Raw genomic sequence first — 25565 nt, 5'->3', positions numbered from 1 at the left:
CTGTTCTGTCCCTGTCTGGGAACACCTTGTAAGATCAATTTTGTAAGTGTTTTCTTTTTCTGGTTGGTTCTTCCAGTGGGGCTGGGCTCTTTATGTGAAATTGTTTCCCTGAAAGGGTTTTGCAACTCTCTGCTTTATCCCATGTATGAATTTTAACAAATTATGTTGATAAAATTTGATACACATATTTCATCCCCAGTTTAGGTGGGTAAGTGCTTGTTACAGGGGATGATAGTTAAAGTGATTAAATTTAAAATCTTGTCTTTCAGATTGTTGTTTAAATCTCCTCTGTTTGAGAGCTTGTAATTGCCATGATTGGTTGTAGTCACTTGTCACTCCACTCTTTTGCCTGCATACTGTGGCACAGGGATTAAACTTGGTTTAAGTGCAAAATTCTCATAATTAAAATTTTGCTGTGCAGCTCTATCCACCGTGGAAAAAATGTAATTCTTGCAGCCTTTTCTTGCACTAGGTCTTCAGGCAGTTTTGTACAAACATGTTTGTAGAACACCAGAGGGTTTAATAACATTTCTGTTCTTCTTCCAGCCCTGTGGCACCTTTTTAAATTTCTGGCTGATAGTTTAATTGGCTGCTTCCATGAACATTTGGGAAGAAGTGAAGAGACTAATGGAAGCCCTGGAGAGCATACAGTTTGCAGGCTGTACTGTGCTTCTGCCAGACGTGCAGGGCTCATGCTCTGATTTTTCTCAAGAAGGCCCAAAACACAATGATTCTGTGGAAGGCTTAGGATATGAGTATGGCACTCTGTGCTTTTGGCTTCATATCTACTCCCTGTCTCTTCTATTTTTCCTGCATATTCTCTGTGAAGTGCATACAAGAATTCTCCATTTCTTAAACTTTCCAAAGAAGTTGCATATGAGAAAGCATCAAGCCTGTCCACCGTTGGGGGGATTCTGTAATACACCTCAAAATGAACTGCTTTTATAGAAGTAAAGATTACTATAAAAATAGGGGTTTCTCCTGGGGAAATGTGGATTGAGTTACAGTATTTGTTTCACATGGGGAAGGAGAAAGAGATGCTGGAAGTGCAGAATTCACAGCAGAACATACCAGTCACTATTAGGCACAATAAAAAGACCTGAATTAGAATGAGGGTTCTTGCTCACCCTAGATTAATATTAATTATTTTTGGGCTTGCTATGTGCAAATGTCACATATTACAATGGCATTTATCCACCATTTCCAGTGCAAACCACCATATCTATCCCCAAATATAAAAAGCTGATGCATAGCTTTGCTGAGCTTCAGCTAGTTATGCAGAATGTAGCTTCTGTATCCACTCGAGTCTTACTGTATTCCTAGACTGCACTTCCTAGGTTTTTAATAAGTCAGTCAGTCCTGTTATATGTATCCATCTCTCTGGCTAGGTATTTGTTTGATCTTACTCTACTGCCTAGTGTCCCTAAAACTGATTGGCAGAGATGAACATGTACCTTCAGTTTTTTGGAACTTCAACATGTTCTGCCTGTTTTGCAGTTCACAGTGCTGCAGCCAGAGCAGGTGCCCATCTCGACTGTTCTGAGATTAGCACTATAGCCCCTAAGATTGCCCTGCTCTGAGGAATGCAGTGTATTTAGAGATCATAACTAGAATACAGATAACTTTCAGCCTCCAAACACCTTGCCATATTGAGTAAGTCGTGATGATCCAAAGAGTAAATTGTGCTCTGAGAATGTAGCAGTAACTTGAAAAGACAGTATTTATTTGGGTTATTTTTCCTTTACAGGCTTTTATGTGTGTGTAAGAACTGCTGCTGTCATATGTTTGAACAACCCACTTGTGTTTACAGTATATTTATCATAATCACATATTTCTAATCTAATACACAGTGTAAAAATAAAAATACTTAGAAAATAATTATGCCATTTTGCTTCATGAAATGTGCTCTTTTCAAATGAGCATAAAATGATTAAATTATACCTTCTAACAACTCTGTTCAAAGCCAAAAATACTATGGCTTAGAACAAGGTATTAATGAGAACAGTCCTCAAAGTTTAACTCATTAGCTTATACTTCTCCTTGAACTACAAAAGGCTCACGGCAAAGACAAATTCTTCATTTATCTGTGCATAAAAATACTTATAAAAAACAGAAGGTGATGAAAAATTGCTAAGTTTTGTTTTCCAGAACATTTTTTTAATGTTGGAATGTCTTAGAATGCTGTAGTTGATTGAGGTTATATAGGGCTTGGCCGGTCTGTGTCCAGTGCTGGATCTTGTTGGAGGGATCCTATGTAAGCCATGAAGCTGTTGTTCTGATGGCTCCAATCATAATAGTCTGGAGAGAAACTTAAAAAGAAAATGGAAGAATTAGTGATTGGCAGGTTAGTTTTGTAGATAGCTGGTTAGTGAATGTGGGCAAAACACAATCACAAAGGTAGTTCTCATTCTGCAGTGCAAAAATAAAATCCCAACAAGGGCTTCAGGCAGCTGTTTATGTTTCTGATCTGTCAGTTACCTTGGCCCAGGTGTTTTCAACTCATCTATTTCCTGATTCTGGTTCACCTAAACCCTCCCCTTTCTGATTCATTAATCCAGAGCGTGTTTGAAAACCCTAGAAGCTGTGCTGCAAATCCCTGCCAAGTTCTGTCACTACAAGAGCCTGTCAGTGTAAGACCTAAACTTCCTGTGTCTGTGTACAAGGAACTGTTACTTGGTTAGCAGCTTTGGCATGCCGGTTTTTCTTCCATGACCAATGTGAGACAATGCAGATGGCTGGTTCCCTCCCTCATGCCTCTGGGCAGTAGGGAGGCTGCCCTAGGCTGGACACCAGCCTGGTGTGCATCACCTCCAGCATTCTCAGTGGAAATCCTCAGTTACTATGTGGAAAATCTAATGCATGGTTGGAATGATTGATAAGTGTAAATAGTGAATATCCAACTGTACTGAATCGTGGTTTGGGCTCAGAGACAGCAACCACACAATCTCAGCTAAAAGAGTGAACTAGATCTGAGTATGTCAGCTATGGTAAACAAGTTAGCTTTCATTTTAAGATGACTGATTGTACTAATGAACTACTGGTATAGTGTAGATACAGGAACAGCAAACGAGTAACACATGACTGAGTCTCCTTTCAGGGCATGATAGTATCTTGGCAGTGCCCGCCCTTCTCTGTTTTGGGTGCCACAAACTGCTGTCAACTGCTCCTTCCTCGAAGGGAATCCTTGCCTAAAGCTCACAGTAACACAAAGAAAACAGGCTTTTTGTGATGTTTCTGGGTTGTGTTAGAGTTCAGCATTCAGGTGGAATACATAGAATGCATAGAATAAACCAGGTTGGAAGAGACCTTCAATATCATTGCGTCCAACCCATCAACCAATCCAACCCACCTAATCAACTAAACCATGGCACCAAGCACCCCATCAAGTCTCCTCCTGAACACCTCCAAGGATGGTGACTCCACCACCTCCCCAGGCAGCCCATTCCAATGGGCAATCACTCTCTCTGTGTAGAACTTCTTCCTAACATCCAGCCTAAACCTCCCCTGGTGCAGCCTGAAACTGTGTCCTCTTGTTCTGGTACTGGATTCACATAAGCTTTCAGCAAATGGGAAAGCAAATGCTCCTTTTATTTCCAAGCAACCCTAAAACATTCAGCCATGTTACAGAGCAACCTGAGCTGAGAGGCTTCTTATTACCAATGTTGCAAGCTGTTGTCTGCACTGTCGAGCTTTGCCCTGCTTCTCCCTGAAGGCAGGAAGACAGCTGGTTTGCTAGGTTGCCTTGCTCACACACTTAAGAAGTGCCATTTACTAGTTTAAGCCACTCCTGGTGAAAACAGAGGGTGAAACATGCAACTCAAAGATCTGACCTGAGATTTTGAAAGAGTGGCATACTCTTAAAATTATGTAACTGTTCTCATTCTTGTGTCCTGGTAGTCTCTGTGGGGCCCTTGGATCCCTACAGTTAGTTAGTGCTGCCTGTCCACTTCAGGTTCACTCTTTGCTTCCAGTCACCCCCTGGAAATTGTGCAACAATTGGAGATAGAAAAATTACATTAGTCTTCAGTATATGAGAATTCTTCCTCTTACAGTTTCTGTTACGGGAAGGAAGCCATTCCTTCTTGTATCTCACCTGCCCTGTGTCCCCTGTGGTGCAATATTCCATGCTAGATCATCATCACTGTCATATCTACGAGGGTTGTCAAAGAAATAAGACCTGGGACTGAAGCCGTGGCTTGGGACCATTCCTGCATTGGCCTGAGAGAAGGAGAATCTCAGTCAGTACTTGCCACAGAAAAATGATCATTCCTAAAAGAAGTTACTGCAGACTTAACTCATTACTTCCAAAGCAAAGCAGGCAATTTTACACTTCCTGTAGACAAAAGAAATCTTTTTGCTCTTTCTGTTTTTCTCTGTCAGCATAGGGATAGTGTGCTGATCTAAGCAGCTTTCATTTTAATTCCTTTCTAGCTGACCAGTACAACTCATTTCTGAAACCACCCGTCTGCTGAATTCCTGTCCATCTTGGGTACTTTGTGCTTTTAGCCTACTGACTTCAACTGAGCAATAGGGAAACAGCTGAGGAGCTGAAGGATATGAAACATGTAAAAAGATTTGGTTTTACCTCCCACATTTGTAACTTTTCCTCCTGTAGGTAAGTTACCTCAGGAACTGATCATGGCACACTGCTTAATGAAACCACAGCTGAAAAGTCCCTTAGGACCCCTGAGCAATTTCAGTGTCTACCCTATAGTGCTATGAAGGTCAAATACCAAGGAAAAATCTTTTGATACAACAGGCAAAGGGGTCTACAAAGAATTTTGCCTTTATTTCCCTATGAATCAAAACTGAAAACATAGATTCTGAAATACAGTTTGATTCTGTTAACAGTCCAGAGGAACAGCTAGGACTCAGCTGAACCTCTTCTACTGGTCCGCTACTTCTATCCCCAAGGAACAGGGCTTCCTGTACCTGTGGATGCACCAGGATGCCATCTTTTCCTTGATCTTAAGCATTAGATCAGTTTAATCTCCTGCTTTTGAGATGTTAAGTAACCGACCAAGATTAACTAAAAATCTGCCCATTTCCAACATCCATCTGGATGAAGGTATGGCAAGGTAAAGGACCCTGCACTACAGTTACCTTGTGTCAGCACCAGAGCAGCCAGACAGCTTGGTCTTGGCTACAGTTGTCTCTGGAACGAAGCTTTGCGTTTAAGCAGTGATGAATGCAGGCTGCTGCTTCTCAAACTTTTTGTTTCTGAAGTCCTGAATGAAAGGTAAACCCACTATTTCTTGGGGTTGTTCCTTATTAAAATAAAGAACATTTCTGATTTTTGCTAAATCAGAGTTGTTATTAAGTTTGGGGGGTTTTTTAACTGAAAGAAATGTTGCTTTAAATCTAATCACATGCTTTCTGGCCCAGCGTTTTCAACCACTGGACTGAACTGCTCCAACAGTTAGCCCACTGAATATATTAAAGTCCTGTGGCCCTTGGTCTCCCTCTTGTGGCATACTTGCACTGAAGTTCAGTTTTGCCTTGCTAGAGTTCATTTTTTGTTCTCTAAGTAATTTCCAGTTTTCCTCTTACCGTGATACTGTTCAATGTAAATATTCATCTTGTGCAGAGAAAATCCACATATGCCCTATCCACTATAACAGATAATGTCTACCCTAAAGAAGGTACCCATAAAAGAAATTATTCTCCTAACTGGTGCTTCTGAACCGTGTCTTTATGAAGTTGGAGATGTAAAACTTTCTGCAAATCACAATGCAATAAATACAAGGTTATATGCATTACTGCAATATTCTTTGAGTTGTGAGAGAATATCGCCTGTTTGACTCCATTTGAGCTCTTGTTTGAGTAGGGTTCCAAGTCTTTATGTGTCAGCTTTTTGAGAGGTCAGATAACGTCCCTGATTTTCATTCTCTTGCAAATCTCTCCCACACTATCCAAACTTGACCACCATCACTAAACTCACCTCAAATAAAATGAGATCTCTCTGTGGTCACTTTTTAGAAGAGCAGAATAAATGGACTGTACTTTAAAACATTTTTCCTCTGTGCAGTTGTCCTGTCTACCCCTGAAGCAGGAGTGAGGCTGAGATATTTTTTTTTTTCTGATGGACACTGGGGGCTATGGGATTTCTTACTGTGATGTCAGGTATTCCTCCCTTATTCAGCTTGGCTTTATCATTGTCTGAGAAATCTGCATGTGAGAATAAAACCCATGACCTTATTTTAAAAGTTATTAATTGTTTCTCTTGTGAATTTACCATTCACATTTTTCTTGGGGAATATTAGCTTTGATTTGGTTTACCCTACAGAAACAGGGACACTACCTCAGTAATTGTAATACAAGACTGGTACTCATCTGGTGCCTGTCAACCAGCTAACCTGGAGAAATTGCCTACAGCTATAAAAAGACACTTGTCTGTCTAGTAACTGCTTGGATAGTAAGGATACTTACATGGAGTTTTCCTTACAACTTACACCTTAATCTCTGCTCTGCTGAAACAGCAAACAAAGCAAATGCTTGTTATGGCTATTGCTCTTTGACATGGAAATAATTCACTAAGTACAGAGCTGAAAGTATTTGACCAGGTAGCACATAACCCTTTTCACTGCTATGTGAGAAAAAGACCCTAATTTGGATAACAAACTCCTTTTCCATTGACTCCAGTAAAGTACTGTATTAATTTAAAGGGAAGGTCTCCTTAAATTTAAGAAGGTTCCTGATTTTTAAGGTAAAGTGCCTGAGAAACACCTTTGTCTTCCTTCTGGGCAAATAGGACGAGTTTCTTTTATGAGGAGTTAGTATAAAGAATTGGGAAGATTGGATTGTGTTTATTCTGCCAAGGGCACATTGAAAAAGACAAGTCAAAATGGGAAGAAGCAAAAGCTCCTTCAGAAGATGTGCCCTTCAGACCCACCTGGACATTGCACTAACAAATTTCACTTACTAGGTCTTTTGTAGGGTTTCGAACACGGAAGAAATACACAACCAAAGAAGTAGGTAAGAGCTCCCAGATGAAAAGGATCACTCCAAACACTATGTAACCTGCATCTCCCAGCTGACATTTCAGATCTGCCTGTTGAAAAGTCAAAGAGAAAAGTGTTTAAAAATGGCAGCTCATGTAAAGGTGTAGGTATGTATGCTTCCTTCCTTATGGTCTATATTTAAGTGGCTAAAATACCTGACATGACCAGAAACTCCCCTCAGTAAAGCCTGATTAACGTGGCTAATGATTAAAGGCATACTGTAAGAACTATAAGAGAGCAGGGTTGAGTAGTGGTCCCTTGACAAACCCTACTCAGCTAACTCATAATTTATAAGTCCTCCAAGCAATCCTACCCTACTGTTTATCAACTTCTTACTTACAGTTGTACCTACTGGTCAGCTCAGGCCTGCCATTTTTGCATAGCCTTGACGGAGCTGGAAAACCACTAGGGCCTAACTACACTCTTAGAAGAAAAATGAGCTGGATGCCCAAACTTTAGAAAATTCAAAGAATCACCTGCTATTTCTTGTAGAGTTTTCATCAACTGTTAGTTTCAATATGAATTTCACTTACAATTAAAAGTTGGGGAGAATCTTAGTTTTATCCTCAAACTACAGAAGTTACCATGCTAATAACAGAATTAAGGTCAATAACTCCACAACCATGGATGACAGTGGATTCAATGATGACTTCAGCACAGAGCATTTGAGTAGAATCAGGTACTGGTTTTCTGCTTCTCCAAGTGTGCTACCTTCTTTGTAATGCAAAAAAACCTTGGTTTTGGTTTTGTTTTTAATAAAAGGCATTTTTTTCCTTTTAAACAATTAAGTTAAGGTTACAAAAAGGTTGATCTTTTTTCCCTCCAAATTATTTGGGTAGTGTTATCTCTTTCTTTCTTTCAGCACCAAGGGATTTTTTTTCTCCTTATGCTGAAATTATTGGAAATTTGTATTCCTGGAACAAAAGCATCCTAATTGAATGAAAGAAAAAGAAGAAAAGGATTTTAATATATTAATTCCTCTTGGCTTAGAATTGAGGAAATCAGCCATCACATGCAAAATGAGTTTTTCTCATTAGCAAATATTTTCATACTTGCCTGATCTGATACGTTGTACCAGTCATAATCAAATGAATTTACTTTCTTGGTTTGGGAAAATGATAAGATGAACAAGTTGTAACAGGCTCTTGAGGTATAAAGTAGTATAACAGTCACTCCTATACTTGTCACCTGACACACAGATGAGCCCTGGAAGAGATTTAAGCACAGGTTATTATTCATGAGGCAGTTGAGTAGAGCATTGCTTTGCATGGACTTCGATGGTTGTCATCCTACTCTAATGCAACTGACTCTTTCATTCTTTGGTCAGTATGTCTTACACTACATATATTCCTGTATTTTATCAGTACAGTAGTTTCCAGGCAAGGGTAGTGTAATGGGTTCACAGGTAGCAGTTGCAGCCCTCATAAAGATGAGATGTGACTAATTAATATGATTTATTGTAGAAGCGCTACTTTCAGAGCCATGAAAACACTTAAGAACTGCATTTGATCTCAGATGGAGCAAGAGAATTCATCCTTCAGCTCTGCATTAGCTACAGAGCATCCTGTATCAGATTCTGGTTAGCTAGCACGATACAATCTTGCATTTTTTTACAACTGCTTGCTGAGCACCTATTTCCTAAGTACAGAGATCATAACAGTCATCAGTTAAACACAGCACATCCTGCCTTAGGTGATGTCAACTCAGCGAAGACCAAGTGGAAGCACAGCCTGTGGGCAGAGTGACTATGGCTAGGTAGTCCATGAGTGGGGACTTGGGCACAAGGGGAGGAACTGGACTACAAAGTGTGAAATAACAGTTCCTAAGCCCTGAAGAGAAAAACAGAGCAAGGAAAGAGCCTAATCCATCATAAGGAATAAGTAAGACACCTGACCACTCTGTCGGGTGGGAAGAGTCACTGTGGGAGACTGAGACCCCAAAACAGGAGTTGTAGCAGCAAGAAAGGAAGAAATCCACAAGCCACAGCTACAGGGATCAGTATGAGGCTGATCACAGAGATAAGCAGATATACAAATATGGGACTGGCTTTGAGAGAAGCTCAAGTAAACTTTGCACAGTTGTCTTTGGAATAGAGCTTTGCAAAGTCAAAGGGGAAAATATAGGTTAAAGGTCTGCGTGCTTTTAGAGAAGCAGGACACCTTGAAGTCATTTGCTTCACCAGCCCTGCCCTGTTCCTGTCCTGGCAGAGACCCACACCACTAAGGTAGGTTTCTCTTATCTGTGTGGAGAGAGGCCAAGAAGGAAGGTGCTCCTCATCTCACAGGTCTTTCTATGCTCCTCCCCTCACAAGTCTTTTAGAACTATGCAGGAGACAGGAAGGTCTTCAACCTGTTTCTTCCACTCACACACTCTGCTCCTAGATTTGCAGCCAAGAAGCAGAGGTCCAAAGTGCTGTGGCAAGTAAAACACAGACATAACAGAATGGCTGTAGACAGGTTGTAGACAGGCGGATGATGGTCTCTTCTCCCAGGCAGCCAGCACCAGAACAAGAGGATGCAGTCTCAGGCTGCGCCAGGGGAGGTTCAGGTTGGATGTTAGGAAGAAGTTCTATACAGAAAGAGTGATTGCCCATTGGAATGGGCTGCCCGGGGAGGTGGTGGAGTCGCCGTCATTGGAGGTGTTCAGGAGGAGACTTGATGGGGTGCTTGGTGCCATGGGTTAGTTGTTTGGGTGGGTTGGATTGGTTGATGGGTTGGACACGATGATCTTGAAGGTCTCTTCCAACCTGGTTTGGTTTATTCTAATAATAAAGGCTAGTGAAATACTAGTAAAAGTCACCAAGTCACCATTTACTGAATCCCTAACCTTCAGGAGACTACCTGGGCCCCTCTGATGATCACCCTTCTTGGTGGCTACTGTTCTTGCAGCTCTGTCAAGCCAGCAGCTTGGTCTGCACTCCTCAGTGCAAGCCTGGGGAGTAGTCAGAAAACCTTGGCAAAAACTATCTTGCCTGTTTTCCCAGCAAAGTGATTCAGGGAACAATCAGGCTCAGAAGTATTACAACATCCCCAGTACAGTCAACCTCTTGACTGAACTCTGGCATGTGATATGCTGCCGATACCAGTGTTCACCAGGCCATAAACTACAGCTACTTCAGGAGTGAGCCAAGAGCCTTCTGCTATAGGAAAATTGAAGCCAGATACACAGTAGGCAATGGTGAAAGCTGTGGCAAGACCAGCAAGTAAGAAATGCCATAAAGAGGAAATCTTTCCTAGGCAATTCTGTGTTATTGTTTAGTACCAGCAAATCAGTGATGCTGTCATGGAAACTGAGGGTGAGAGAGCAGAGAGAAGCTCCTGACTGGCACATATCATTTGCCAGTTCAGTGGCACTGACAGACTAAAGATAGCAGAATTGAAGAGGAGAATGGGATTGGTATTACCCTGTACAGGTTTCCCTATGTAGCTGTCATTCTTTAACACTTAATAGTTAAATACACTAGAGATTTAACAAACTTAATCCCACCAAACAGGTGATTAAAGTGTCCTGGTTTTACTGCTAGTCAAATATACTTAGTGGCTTGGGGAAGGGAGAGAGCAACAGCAAGAGTAGAGGCAAAAGAATCTTTTTCAGTCACAGAGCCCTACAGGAAAGAGGAGCACCCAGAGTGTCCCACTGCATGATCACAGGATCACAGGATGTTAAGAGGTTGAAAGTGACCTCTGCAGATCTTCAAGTCCAACCTCCCTGCCAGAGCAGACCATAAAATCTAATGCAGGTCACACAGGAATGCACGGCCAACACAGATCTGTCCCAATGCAGCTCCTAGGGGCAGAGCTGTATGCTTCTGTGGTGCTGTCATAGCCTTGATGCAGAGAACCAGGCTAATCTCCCATACTGTGTCATGGAGGTGAATGCATTTTCACTTGTGGTCAGAAGATATGTGCCAGCGGGTAGGAGATGCAAATAAAAGACTGCCAGTACTGATGACTATTTACATGCAGGCTAGAGGACACATTATCTCCAATGCTACTTCTGTTATACCACTATAGAAAATGGATTTTTCTTTTTTATCTAGCTTTTTTTTTTTTTATCAGCACAACAGTGGCAGGATATTTCTTCATGGGCAGTTTCAGCCATCTGTATCCCTAGCTCTGTGCAGTCAAATTCTACTGAAAGTCCCCAGAGGAATTCCCATTACAGATCAGCAGAGAGAAGCAAAGTGCTCTTGAATTTTCATTTCGACATTCCAGCTTTCACCAGCTGAGTGTCCTGTTCTTTCCTGCCTGCAATAATGTCAGTTTGTCTGGGTTTCATGAAACAGACTAAAGTGAAGAAAATCAGATTTCCTACAGAAGGAGGAAATGGAACAAAGTAATCTAACAAAGCCTCTCTTAGGTTAATACTGCTTTGTTACAGAGATTTATGCTTCTGTGATTTGCAGCAGTAGAAAAAATTTTCTTACTAGTAGAATTAATCCATTGCCCTTTGGTCAGCAAGTGGCAGGCTTGGGGGAAAAAAACACACCAACCAACCAAAAACCAAACCCAAAACATGAAACAAACTAAGTTGTGTTTTTAAATCTTCTATTCACCCCGGAACTTTCAATTGTGCAATATAATCAGATGTAACTAAACAGAAAAGTACTCCTTTCATCTGATTAAATAAATTGAAAGAGGAATTTTATTATAAGATTTTTCTGAAGAGTAGCTGAAACTTACATTGCTGAAAGGTTTGTTGTGGTAAAGATAATGTGCCATTGCTTAAACTAATGATTTTTTTTAAGATTTAACTATCTACTGGAAATACAAAAAGCTTTCAAAGGTTAAGTGATGCCACCCTGTGCCTTGACCACTGAATGTATCCAAAGATGTAAATCTAAAATAGTTCTTTAAAGTACATTTTTTTATATTTGTATGAGAGACTTCTATTCCCTTCTCCCCACTTGGCTGAATTTGTAGTGCAGTAATTCTTTTAAAACACATTCACCTTATTTATAGGACAATATGCAAAAGTATAAATGTAGATTCATATTCCACTGGCTTATCTTCAGCATGCTGCTACCTTAAACATTTAACTTAATCAGTCAATAACTTATAAGCTGAAGAATACCAAAATATAGGCCACTTCTATGTAGCATTACTAAAATTAAGTCACCTTCAGATGCAGATAGAAAGCAGAATCCACTTGACAAACAGCTATGATAAAATCCAGTCAAGAAGTTCTGTAATCTCTGTCTGAAAACTACACATTTTAGGGTCACTAGTGTTAGCCAAGAGCAGCCTTGCTAGCACTTTGTATTTAATTCATATATTGAGCAGGATGGCCATCCAAGCACAAGTTGTGAAATTTAAGGTCACCAGCGCTCAGGGGATCTAAAGAACTGTGTGGCTTTGCCTTGAGCTGCCCTTGTCTCTCAGAAGGTACTCGAAAAGAACTGAAAATGTACCTTACCTTGGACTCCAAGTAAATGTTGGCTAAAGACATCTTGGAAATCTTATACAGGCAGATGGAGAGTGAAACAGCGCACAGCACAAACAATGTGTCATTAATTGCCACCCGGACGGAGACAATGACTTTTCTCTCCGAGTTCTGTGTCCTCACCAATACTGCACATGTTAAATTCACCAAGAGGAAAAGGAGACTTATGAAAAGAGAAGCCAGGTAGAGGGGCAACCTGGGAGAGTGAGAAGAAAACAATTTTAGTGACATCGTTCAGTAAGTGTGCCGTGAGATGGAAGTTGCACTCTGAGCAATGAAAGCTTCACACATTGGGCTGAGAGTGACCAGACACTCAAGCCTAAATCATAGTGCGTCACATTGCTAGAGAGATTAGGTGGTTTCAAGCCTGTTTTTACAGTTACACAACAAGCTGTAAGTAAAGACAACAAAACGTGGAAGACTGTTTGCCACAGAAATACAATAACACAGTTCTTAAAAACTACTTAAATGTGCACAGACTTTCTTAGAGCCATGCACTTCATACACAACACAAACCCTCTGACTGCTAACTGACAGGAGAAATATCGTTCAAGGTTGAGTAATCTGGAATGGACTTGTTTTGACCCTGGTTCTATTATACCATTATCTAACAGTAGGAAAAATCTCTGAGTTACTGGTTCCCCAGCATTTTTCTCTGTCTCTTTTCCTAAATAACTTGGCCATGGGCAACCTTTTGAAATAAACATCAAGAAATTTAAATATACATAGTGCTTATGGGTTGGAATTTTGCTATCTATGCCAGACAAAAAGTTGTTTTGCACAATCACAGGAGCAGAGTTGGAACAGAAATGTGACAGACAGAAGTTGGACTGGTTTTGTCCAGCTGCTATTTTCACATACACCAGCCCTGATACCTGCAAGATATGTATACCACGTACTGAGGAAAAACTACTTCTAATTCCTTCTTACTCCTACACACACCTGTGGTGCTTTTCATTAAAGAAAAAAAAAAAAAGTCATGTTTCCATTTCAGGTGTTTGTTTAATTCACTATCATTGCTGACTAAGGCAATTACTGATAGGAGTAATAATTTGCCCTCACTGGCCACAGCTTTTTCATGTCTGCTGGAACTTTGAATTAGGCTGACCACAAACATCCAGATGGTCCCTGAGGAATCCAATTCTGATTGTAAATATACTTCACCCAACAGTGATGATCTTTTTTCACACAATCATATACTTCTGGACGCATAGCCAGCTTCTTTTCAGAGGGCAAGAAAGGAAGGGGTATTCTTTTGAGACCTTTAAAATGTGTAACAGTTTTCAGGGAAAACCAAAAGCCTGAAAGTCCCTGTTGGTAAATCAGTGCCCTTATTTCCAGCTATATCTGGCAGTGAGTGAGGATGCTGTCTTTTCCTTGACAATCATGGAAACTCCCTCTTAAGGGGGAAGATTGTACTCGTTCCTGGCTTTCCAGTACAGGGGTCTGTTTTTAGGATAAGCAGCTACAGTTCCTTTAAACCTCAAAGTTAATGCTGGAAGCACTGCAGTACTGGAGGAACTTTCTGACATGGCTTTCTCTGGAGAAGGTAGTTCCCAATTGTGGTGCTAGTACATTTACAGCTTTCACTAATATGTCAAAAAGGTTTTAAGCAATCTTTAAGTCTATCTATTTAATAGTCTCATTTCTACTCTCCTATTACAGTGCAGGTGAAATATTTTTGTGGGGTTCAGGTTTATAAGGAAAAGTACACTCTCACATGCTGTCTCCTTGCAAGACAGTAAGTACCTGCTCTCTTTTTTCTGCATCTTAGACAGAGATACCTTCCATTTCAGCCTTTCCTAGATGGTGGCTTGCAACCACCAAGGCTCAGAGGCTTCCAGGCAAGGCTTCTTCATGGAGGTTATAAAAAGAAACAACAAACCATCCAACCATAAAAAACAAACACTGTCATGCTTTCATGCCCACACACACCCCTGTGTGCCAGGGTGAGACTGTCATGGCCAGACAGTTGTGCAGCTCTTCACATAATGATCTTCCATTCCCCTTATTAACATAGTGTGGCTGGGGAAATAGTTCCCTGTTTTGACAACAGAAGCATTGTTGCTGAACTTCTGAATAAGAACTGATGGAGATAAAGGCTGTCTCTCTCAGAGCATTTTTAGGGTCTCTGCAGCTGCAGACAGCATTTATAACTCACTCAGAATGTATCCTTATATCTCAACTCCAAGGGCACCTACAAGGCATGAATAAGCATGTGGTGTTTTTTAGAAAATAGAAAAGCAGGGCAGAAGAGGTGCTTCCAGATTGCACCAGCCACTGTTCAAAAGCCCATTGTGTCTAATCCCTACTTTTGGGCTAGTCCATTCAAGGGATCAGTGTGTAATCAGGCTCAGGCTAGGAAGGCACATGCCTGGGTGTTCTGGTTCCTTCTGAAGCACAGATGCATGCCTAAGTTTTTCTCCGAGCTTAGAAATCAAACTTCAGGTGAATGCATAGAGATTGACCTCATTTAATAGGAAAATCTCTTTGAAACTACTGTGTTTTATAGGTGATTTCCTTGGAAACCATACAACATCTAAGGCCTTTGTATAATAAGGCTTGCACACAGAGCACAGCAAGCCTCATCCAAACCCAGAGACTGTAAGAAGTCCTCAAGCCCAGGGAGACATGCAGAAGGACTGTTTAAATAAGAAGTTGTGATGCCACAGTGACTAACATTGTGAAAGCTGTGCTGAGTAAAGTTTGCTTAAGATTCTGAATCTCTGATAGGATTTAATCATTTTGGTCCACATCTGAAACAATCCTGATTTCTGACACCTCTGCCAGCACATGGACTGCAGCCCTACTTCAGCTGGCCATCACACCCTACATGTCCCATACTCTCGGGACCCCAAGTGCAGGTTGCCTCGAGCATGCTCTCACTGTACTACCATTCCACCAAACATTGTTTCTAAAGCATTTGCTCCAGATGATCACCTCTCCAGGTGAGTAACAAACTTTACGGGGAAAGGACATTGTTAACATTTGACCTGTTTATACTATGTTCTCCTAGGGGTCAGCAAGTAGCAGGTTAGATTTCAGTTTCAAATTACTGCTTTCCTATCCTGAATTCAGATTGTAAATTTTCCTTAGAATGGAGACAACCTCTCTCTCTATCTTCCCCTCTGTCTAAACACTGCCTGAATGAGGCTTTTAGGTATTGCCACAATAAACATTAATTTATTGAGCTCTTCCTCAGCTTTCTGGACATTTCGGCCCTTTGGAGAGCTTTCAAGTCGTGCCTGTCATTTCCTGCTGCTCAGCAAGATCCCAGACAAGTCTCTTCACCTAAATACAAAGCTAGCATAACCTTGACTCTGTAGAGTCAGGGGAGGTAATGTGTGAGTTCCCATAAAAGCTCCCAAATATATCAAGTTAAATCCATTCTCTCTAGTTCTTTCCCTTTACAACTCTTCTCTTATTTCCCCAAAATATTGAAGTCTCTTATTACCGCTGACCTCATGGTTTAATACTCATGAGAGTTCCACTCATTCCTGTCAAAATACATACATCACTCTGCTACCTTTACCAAAACACTGGATCTGAATTCATCTAGTAGCGCAAATGTTAAGTACCTCCAAACAAGTCACCCTGGGACTTTTCTCCCTGTTTTTGAAATATTTGCCTTTGAAATAAATGAATGTCTGGAAACAGTGCTTGTTTGTGACACAGACTTCTAAATGTCACAGGAAGAAACTGGCCCCAGAGCCATCGCCATCATCATAGAACACTGCTATATGAATAACTGAGATAGGACTACTACAAATAGTTAAATATGGCTACTCATTAACACATTAAATATTTTCATAGTTCTTACCTGTATTTCAGTAGCTCTGGGGAATATTTTGACTTGGCTTTGAAAATCACCTGCAAAACAGAAAAACATTGCATCAAACATAGGATACGTGAAAATACAGAAAGAGACTGTGATCTGCAGGAATGCTGTCTCACAGGTCACAAAGAAATGTATTGATAAGTTTTATTACTTAACAGATTTGCATTTATTTCTTACCCATGGCAGGCAGGCTCTAAGAAAGTACTAAAACCACTCAGCAGGTGATCATGATGTACTTGTGTACAAATTGTCTACACCAATATTTTCACTTACTCCACTTGGGAGTAACATCCTTTATACCACTATTCATAAGAGGACCAACGGCAGTAGAATCATAGAAGCAAGTCCTTAGGCTTTTACATGACCTAATAGTAAACATATCTCATGCAGACCAGCCCATACCAACATCCTGGCTCAGATGCTCTGTTCTCATGAAGAGCCCATCATAGTATCCTGGCTTGAAATTGGATATATACAATTGTATGCATCTTACATTGCCCAAATGATATCATCAAAAACCAAACTGAGTGGTTTTCTCTGAGGCATATTTGGCATCTGGTGACTGCCTGTTCACTATAGAACAACATGTAGTTTTACAGAAAGCTCAGGCCCAGTAGTTACCTCGCTGTAACAGACAAAATCCTGACATGCTTTCTGCAGTATAGCTAGGTGTTTAACCACCATCAGAAATTATACAAAAAACATATTGGTGTAATCTTATTTATTAAAATATATTTATTAAAATATTTATTAAAAAATAAACATCACTGCTTTTTCATAAGCTAAAGTGTTTTCCAAGCACACTCAGTTTACCAGTGTTCACTTAAACAAACATCAAAGTACACTGACTGGCTAGTATTCAAAAAACCCCAACATGCTGCATAAATTATTCTGGGTTGTTGCCAAATTGTTTTCTCCTCAAGTTATCCTGCCTTATCCATTTCACTCAGTTTTGCATGACTTTAGTATATCTTGCATAATATTTGCTCTGATTATCATGCTTTCCCAAGGAAATGGACTTACATGATCAGTATGTATGTGTAGGCCTGTGTCTGCCTGTCAACTTCTTTATCTGTCACCCTACTAATCTTAAAATACTCTGGTCAGACAACTGATGGAAAAATACTTCAAGCATCAAAGACATGATTCTTTATCACTCTCCAAAATTATCAGTGACCCAATGGAAATAAGAAACCTTATAAATGCATCTGATATATGAACTCTGAGAAGAACCCTTCATAATGATCCTACACATCACCCAGTACGAGAAAGACTGCACAGAAAAGTATCGTAAGAAATGCCCCAGTTATGGAAACAGCACGAAGTCAAGAATCAGATCTGGAGAAAATCAGGCTTCACTTGTTCCAGCACTTCTAGAACAACTTGTAATTTAACTCCTATTCACCATAAATAGCTGCCTTAACATGGAATTTTTTTCTGTGATGCATCATTCAGCTGCCTAGCACTAACTGAACCAGGAGAGAACACTTAGCTTTTCAGTAGACTATAGAATAATAACCAAGAACAAAATGGAAGCATTAGGGGGAAAAAGTATCTAAAAAATTTCTGCAACCATTGATGTTTTCAAACAATTAACATCTCTTGAAGCATACTTTACAAAAGATTTTTTTGATTCATTCTCCAAATTCCTGGATCATGAATTCTCACAAAAGTTCAGAAAGAAGCTTTATGTTGCTTTACTTAATTGTTGCTGAAAGAAATGTACAACAGGCTTACGAATGTTATGCGTTTCTGTGGTACAAAAAGATAGTTTTTAGAAAAGAGATGGCATTCAGAGTATTTCCAACATGCTGTTTGTGCTAGGCTTCTTACCTACTCTGCTTATTCTGGAAAATACTGGGGGCAAGTGGGAAGGAACAGATTCCTGATCTCAAGGATCAGGCCATTCCACAATCCTCACCTGTTCTGAGCAGCGCATGCATATATTCTACTGTTAGTTTTGACAGCTTTCAAGAGAAGTGCTGAACAGAAGTGTGCTTCTACAAGGGACAAGCAATTTGTAGTGGGCAATGAGTTTTGCTGAGTCCACAAAATCTAGAAAATACACAAGTTCCTCAAATTCACCTCCTGTGGCTCCCCAAAAAGGATCCACTCACCCCTATAATGTCATGGTGCACTCCTGTCACATAAACCGGATCAAGGCCACTCCACGTAGCCAATGTTCTCAGTTAAAATGAATTATGACATTGCTGCTGCAGATGCAGCAGGATCTCCAGATGTGAGATCACCAAAATAGCTCTTACTGTGATTACACATTTGGTTAGCCTCTCCTAGCCAATGAATTTCATCACAGCAAACTGACCATTAAGAAAGAAAATGAACACTGTATAACAAACTAACACTGGATAGAATGAAAATTAAACTACAAGGCATGGACATTCCTACAAATTCACTGCTAGACAGAAATGTAGGCAGCCAGGTTCTGCCAGCTTTGCTCAAACCTTGCTGAAACAGTAATGGAGCCTTGGTTTCTGAGTAGCCTTGCTGGAAGCAGTGTGATTAAATAAAGAGCCGTTCAGTGGGAGTAAGGGTGTCAGATGCTGATCTCAATATACCTTACATGCGTGGGTGTAGCATTTTGCTTTTAAGCCATTTAGCTCAAGAAACTGGTTGCTCAATAGCCCCTCCCCACAACAGTGTTGAGAAAGCTTAGAGTCAATAACTGAGTCATCTAAGCCAGTCTTCCAGCTAACCAGAGCAAACTAGGCTACTCATAAGAATAGACTTAACAGTGAGCAGAAGGCAGACTTTTTAAAAAAGACCTGAGATGACCAGCAATACAGAAAATTCATCACATTTTTGCTAATTTTCTAACGTCTGAAGGGTTACTTTTTCTTCCTAAAAGTATTTCCCCTTTTGCTTTTTCTTTAATGGAGAAATATCCTGTTTTGTCTCCTTGTTTTTGCCATAGCACTGGAAACCTCAACTGAGATTCTCACACCCCTTCCCCCACTCCCCTGAGGTATATGTCTGGCATATGAATCTGCAGCAGCACAAAAAGGACTCCTAAAAGCCCTTCATACAGCCAGTGAGAATTTCTGGTGCAGGATGTAAAGCTGATGTAAACAGCTTACCAGGTCCTGGCAGAGGAGCAATGAGGATTGTTTAGGAGTCCCTCAGGAGCTTGTCTGCAAAACCACTCTGCAGAGCTGCTGGGCAGCAGAGAAAGCAGACAGGGCCAGGCTGCTGCAACTTAAGGGGGGGTGGGTAAGCAAACTCACTGGAACAATTTTCAGTCCATGCTCTGATTTAGTGGAACTGATGTGGCAGCCTGATCTAGTTGAGGATACCCCTTCTTACTGCAGAGGAGGTTGGACTAGATGATCTTTGGAGGTCCCTTCCAACCCAGACCATTCTATGATTCTTGTGGCACAAGAAGGTTTGTGGCTGGCACAAACCTTCTGTGTACCACTAGTACTAGCTATCAATTCAATATTACAGGATCCACAGCCCAGCTTACCAAAAAGCCTCAGGTATGTGTTATGTGCTGGCCCTTTGCACAGGAATGAAGTCTAGCTTAATTTACCAGTTCAAAATCTCTATAAGGAGCAGAGTGTGTACTAATTCTTCTTGGTTCTTTTCACCACTGCCTCTCTCTTCATCTCTCACACTCCATGAAAACTTCACTTTGCTCCCTGAAAATACACCACAAGCTTATGCAGGCCCAGAGACTCTCACCATCAGCACATATCTTTCTTCTGCTGTGTATCTTGCAGCCCCAGTCCTACCTTCCCCTTTCTCTCTTTCTGCCCTGTTCTTCTTTCATTTGGATCAGTTTCCCAAAATATGCACAATTTCCCTCTACTCTCTGAGTGCTACACAGTGTGGGCATGGGCAACATGACTCACTGCCATACTCAGCCTTTTGTAAATTGGTAAAAATAGCACTGAAAAGACAGGCACCACTGCAGGGTTGGTGGCCATGGTAAGCTTGAATGTGTAGCTTTCCTGTCAAATTATTTTCTAAGTCAAATAACCTCATTCTTCATGTCAGATGCTGAAAGCCAGCCAGTCTGCAGTTGCAATTTGTCTCCTATAGACCCAATGCTGATGACAATGTTTTATGCCAAACTCCTGTGTAGTTCTAAAGCATGCTTTAAATTATTAATGATCTGTATTATATATGTGTATTCATTTCTACTAAAACATATGTATTTTTCTCCAAATATAAAAGCCCTCTTTGTTCTCTCACTGATGGTATAACTTTTGAAATGGTAATTAGAGGATGAGAAGTTCTCTGTTTTCCGCCCAGAGCTAACACATACCCCAGTCCCACTGAGATACAGTATCATAACCTCACTGAAAGCCTTGTGCTGGTTTTATCCGGCTCTGCCAGGCACTTCCAGCATGGCCAGCTCCCCTCCAAACTGTCTTACTTGGTACAATTTCTCCTGATTTGAAAGTCCTGATTTTATCAGCCCTGCCTGGGAGGCAGTGTAAGCTTCTCGATTTGGATGCCAGAGAAAAGGGAAGATGGTTAGGGAGGAGGAAGGAGAGGTAAATCTGTCTAGTAGCCCTTCTCCATTCATACAGCTTCACAGTTCTTTAGCTCAGTACCAGGTTCCCTAGGTCCTGGAGACGCTCCCAACCTGAGGATTAAACCTACAGTCCAGCAAATAGTTTGCTGTGCCTAGCCACAGGGGAGGTCTGGGATTTCCAGCACCCCTATGGCTCACGGTCTTTGGCCCTGACCTGGTTTTTGATTTTGTAACCCTTCATCCTAGCCTCGCTTCTGCTTCATTTGTATCTTTTTCCCCAGGGAAACACAAAGTCTAAGTAAACAGGACGAAGTAAAGCAAGCCCTTCTCTGCCCGTCCCTCCTCACATACACCAAAAAAGGCAGCTTTTTTTTTTTTTTTTTTTTTTTTTTTTTTTTTTTTTTTAAATTTCCCAGAGCCTCTTTACACTTTGCCCACAGTACTGACTGTAAAGCCTGAGGACTCATCTCAGCCTCCTTTTGTTAAGGGCAAGGAAGATTTAGCTAGGCAGGAACTACATGAAAGAATGCCTGAGTCCTGGGATTCTCACTGTCTGAAGTCAAAGTGGAAATATGTTATTTACAGATTTGCAATATTAGTTTTATCAAGCAGCAGTACAAACCCATGGGAGCTGCAGGTATGAGGGAAACATTTATGGGCTTTTTGGTCTCTGTAGGTGAAAATGCACACTTCAGCTCCCTGTCTGATGGATCAGGATCAGGGAGCAGCTCTGGCTTAGTACAATGCAGTTATTTGCTGATGCTGTGCTATTGTTATAAAAGTGCCACTGGATCTCATCTTCACTTGAGATTTATTTTCATGATTTCTAAGCAGACAGAGACTTATCCTGATAGGGTAGACAGTTTGGTTGGTTTTGTGGGGGGATTTGTGTGTGTCTTGTCTTTTATTTTTTTCTTTCTCCCCTCCTCCCCCTTTTTTTTATCCTTTGGAAGACAATGAATACAGACACAAGATTAAAAATTCTGCTACATGTAGCTCTCTCACCAGGAATCCCACATATTTTCACCAGCATGGGATTTCTGAGATTAGCTGGTATTTTATAAGGCTTATCTGCAGCACCCTTTCTATTCTGTCTCATGTAAGGCATCAAGACCTTAACAATAGAACCCTGAACTTGATTCTTAATCCAAAGATCCTTTGTTCTTAATCAAAAATATTTTGATTGTAACTTCCATTTTCAAATGCAGGTCTCCTGCTTTAGAAACCTGCCCCAACACAATGCAGCTCCTTCTGCTGATTGCGCTGATGGTGATGCTCCGGTCTGGGAACAACCTCAGATATGTCAATGTCATGGCTTAGTTGTCTTGCTACACCTAAAATACAGTTGAAATTTGCTTCCCCATTGCTTTGAGATACCTTTTAAAAAGAGAATAGTTGTGGCTAACTTTCGGTCAGGTTCAAAAGTGCTTATTATTCTGAAACAGATGCCTTCAGGCACTTACCAAATGAGGTTTTTGGTTTGGCCAGGAGGATTTGTAATATTTTTGAATCACTTTTTCTTCTCACATCTGTGTCTAAAAGCTTTCCTAGCAGTGCCACATTTAGAAATGGTGTGTGCTGTACAGCAGATAACAATAAATACCTGCAAATTCCAGAGACTGGTAGGGTTTCTGCCAGTTGTCTGTCCTCACTGTACACATACATCCCTTATTTTCTTCTAGCTAACCACTAGTTAAATGGTATGGTTTTCAAGCAATGAGACACAGCTGCAGTCCCTTCTTGCCTGCCTTCTAGAGAAAATAAATGAATAAAAGTTGTTTCTGAACAGGTTTGTGAAGTTATAAGCCATTACTGAAAACAAAATTCTCTCTCCCCACCCCTTTCACACTAGTTCTTGCTTGCCTGCTGAGAAAAGCTAGATGCATATTAAATATACAGTCTCAAAAAGATGCTGAATTTCAAGCCAAACCACCTTACAATGGTTAGAAGTAAAGAATTAATAACAGTGAATTAAAAAATCGTGCACCTATTCTGTGTCTCACATTATATTCATATAATGGCTGTGCTTGTATTTCTTAAGGCTTTGTGTTGGCTGGGGAAGTATTTGAGATGAGAATTCACTCTGAGCAACTAGCTCTAAAGGGAACAATACTAATAATATACCTGTCTACAGTGGCCCACGATCTTTACAGATTATGACGCACATCACAAACTCTGAAAGTCCCTTGCTATGTCTTTTCAAAAGCCTCACAACAGCTTTTCAAGATAGATAGCTACTACATTCTTTTACAAAGGGGCTCAGAGGAATATTGTGAGGATTCATGATGACAAAGCAGAAATTGTCTCAAAGTCAGAACCAACCATAGCATTTTTTTCTGTTTCCAGACACTGACTTGTACTTCCTGAATGAGATCAGACAACAGTGCCAAAAATAATATAAAAGGACATATGTGTGCATTCTGCATGTTCTCTTTTTAGATCTTCCTCAGACAAAAGGAATAAGTTACCCACACACTTAGACCCCAAGTGCTGGCACTCTGATGCACAGAGTGCAGACTTCTGTGCACCCTCTGTGCTCACACCGGCCTCAGCTCCTCTTGGCAAAGAGCCAGGATGCTGCATTCTACCTCCAGACTTCCACAGCAGCCCTACGTGTCTGTGTCTGGGGGAAGACTCTGATTAAGGCTAAAACTAGGTCCCAGCAGCTATGATGGGGATGGGCTGTGCAATGATGGGTGTGGGGAACTGTCCCACTATCAAATGACTCTCACAACAGCTACAGGATAAAGCACAGGTCACCACATGCCTGAGCTAGATTTGAGTAGAATGTAGAAGAAATGTTCCTGTAATCCCTTAATGTATCTCGACTCCCAGAGAATGGAGAAGGGTGAGGTAACAGGTGTTTCAGACACTGAATCCATAAAACTAAACCACTGTGTATGTGGTTCTAAGTATTTCATGTTCTCCACAACTCAAGTGATCCTCTTACAGCTGTCATGCTTATCATTACTGCTTTTTCAGGTCTGGGATGATAGCTCTCATAAACAGCCTGATCTCACCAGCCTGACTATTCAGAATTGACAGGCCTGTACTCACTGCAGAGCACCTTTACACACCATCAACATTACAGAAGCACCTAGACCCAGTCACAAAGCTGGTTCCAAGCAGTGCACACAGCAATACCCAGAGCATCCTGTGTACTACCAAGGGTGCTCCAGGGCTGGCTACCCTTGCACCAGAAAAGTGGACTTTGACAAGGGTCATCTGAGTGCAGGTTTGGCTTCCTGATCCAGCCACTGTAGTGGGATTGGGGAGACAGAGAATCCAGTTCCTGCCCTTCTACAATCCTCCTATGAAATCTTAGGCAAGCCCGGCAGCCTGTCTTTGTCTCAGCATGCCAACATCTTGTCCCGCCAAGATACCCAAGCTCACCATAAATACTTCCAAACAAGTTGTAACTGCAGCAATCTAGAGCACTGTGCAGCCTAACTCATTTGACTTTTTAGACAAATCTGTGCTGCCCATAGCACAGATACACTCTCCCTACCTTTTTCTGAAATGGTGATGCTGTTTCTTTTACCCCACTATAGGGCTAATTTACCTTTACATCACAGCATCCTTGAAACAGAGGGTGTATCTGTATAGCATTTAGTACTTACTGGGGTCTAGAGTCACTGGTATTTGTAATACAGATTATTATTAATTTGGACCCACAGTAAGACTTGATCAACAGTTTGGACTGTGATACACATAACACATATCTCACTCAGAAACATGTTAGCCAACTTACAAAAAATGGGGGGTGGGTTTATCATCAAAATTAGAAATTACAATTATGACTGCACACAGAGATCACGCCTGCTAAGACAGGAGGTTTACAAAGCCAAATAATAACAGCAATGTTAAGTAATAATAATAGAATAACATTTTGGATGTGCTGCTTCCAAGCCCTCCTATGCAGTTATCCCCCCCATTAAATTAAGCAGTATCCGTTTAAGAGACGGTGTGTATATTATTTGCCATCCCTGGAATGACCACTTCAGGAGTCAGTTTTATTGTAACACTGATCACTTGCATATAGGTCAAAAGTTAAAATTCCAAAATAAATAACTGAAATTTGCTTTTTGTATTGCCAAGGTACATTTGTAAATTACATTTTTTCCCCTCATGTCTCTTTAAAAAAAAAAAAAAAGGCTTTACCATTTTGTCAGATTCAATTTATCAAATATCTCTTGCTTACCTGTGTGAAGTAAAGATTCATCAGGGTCAGGGTGAAAAACTGGAGGCAGACTGGGAAACAATAGAGAAGCCAGAAGATGAAGGGGCTGAGAGAATTTGCTGTGACAAAGTCTTTGAAGTAAAATGAAAAGAGCACAGTCCTAAGAGAAGCCCAAAACAAGCACAGAAACAGAAAGACAGTTTGGTAACTGAACCTCTTGTGCCGGTAGTGAAGGACCAGCCAGAGCTGGACGTAGATGAACACAAAAAGCAGTGAATAAAAAACAGTATATACAATGGTCAGGCCCAACTTCACATACGGAGGGACAGCTGGCGTCAGGGTTGGTGGAAGAGTGTCATTTTTCAGTGGGTCCCACTCAGGGGCCTCCATTTGATATCAGGAATCCTCAGAATTATTTATTAAGTTTGGCTGCCGCCGTTGCCTCCTCCTCCTTCTTCTTTCATCTTCCTACAGCATAGGAATCAAGAAAATGAAAGAAAACAAGCTGCACTTCCTCTTTGGCAGCTCTCTGTGGGCTGGCAGCACATGATCACAATTCAGAATGATTCATTAGGACTGCCTTTGTCAGCAATTGGCAGGGAACAG

The 25565-nt window shown here is 40.9% G+C and overlaps 1 protein-coding gene across 1 annotated transcript; it reads right to left on the bottom strand.

Moving 5' to 3' along the window:
• Positions 1 to 1702: 1702 nt before the first annotated feature.
• On the bottom strand, positions 1703 to 25466 carry GPR137B (G protein-coupled receptor 137B). The gene is made up of 7 exons (XM_068154943.1): positions 24981 to 25466; positions 16264 to 16313; positions 12417 to 12639; positions 8054 to 8207; positions 6923 to 7047; positions 4094 to 4218; positions 1703 to 2309 (listed from the first exon to the last, which is right to left on the bottom strand). Exons 1-7 carry the CDS (start codon positions 25347 to 25349, stop codon positions 2198 to 2200), a joined length of 1158 nt encoding a protein of 385 aa, XP_068011044.1. The 5' UTR covers positions 25350 to 25466; the 3' UTR covers positions 1703 to 2197.
• Between the last annotated feature and the right edge of the window lie 99 nt (positions 25467 to 25565).

The sequence above is a fragment of the Melanerpes formicivorus genome, unplaced genomic scaffold (assembly GCF_026170545.1).
Source record: "Melanerpes formicivorus ecotype bairdi unplaced genomic scaffold, bMelFor1.0.p_v2 SCAF_2, whole genome shotgun sequence".
Lineage (NCBI taxonomy): Eukaryota > Metazoa > Chordata > Aves > Piciformes > Picidae > Melanerpes > Melanerpes formicivorus.
The sequence above is the reverse complement of the archived record's forward strand: the minus strand, read 5'-3'. Positions and strand labels throughout refer to the sequence as shown.

Coding starts and splice junctions, on each gene's coding strand:
- GPR137B (XM_068154943.1), bottom strand. CDS start 25,349: ATGGAGGCCCCTGAGTGGGACCCACTGAAAAATGACACTCTTCCACCA. Junction 7,048..8,053: donor CAACGTATCAGATCAGGCAA/GTATGAAAATAT, acceptor TTCAACAGGCAG/ATCTGAAATGTCAGCTGGGA. Junction 2,310..4,093: donor CCACAGGGGACACAGGGCAG/GTGAGATACAAG, acceptor TTTCTTTTTAAG/TTTCTCTCCAGACTATTATG.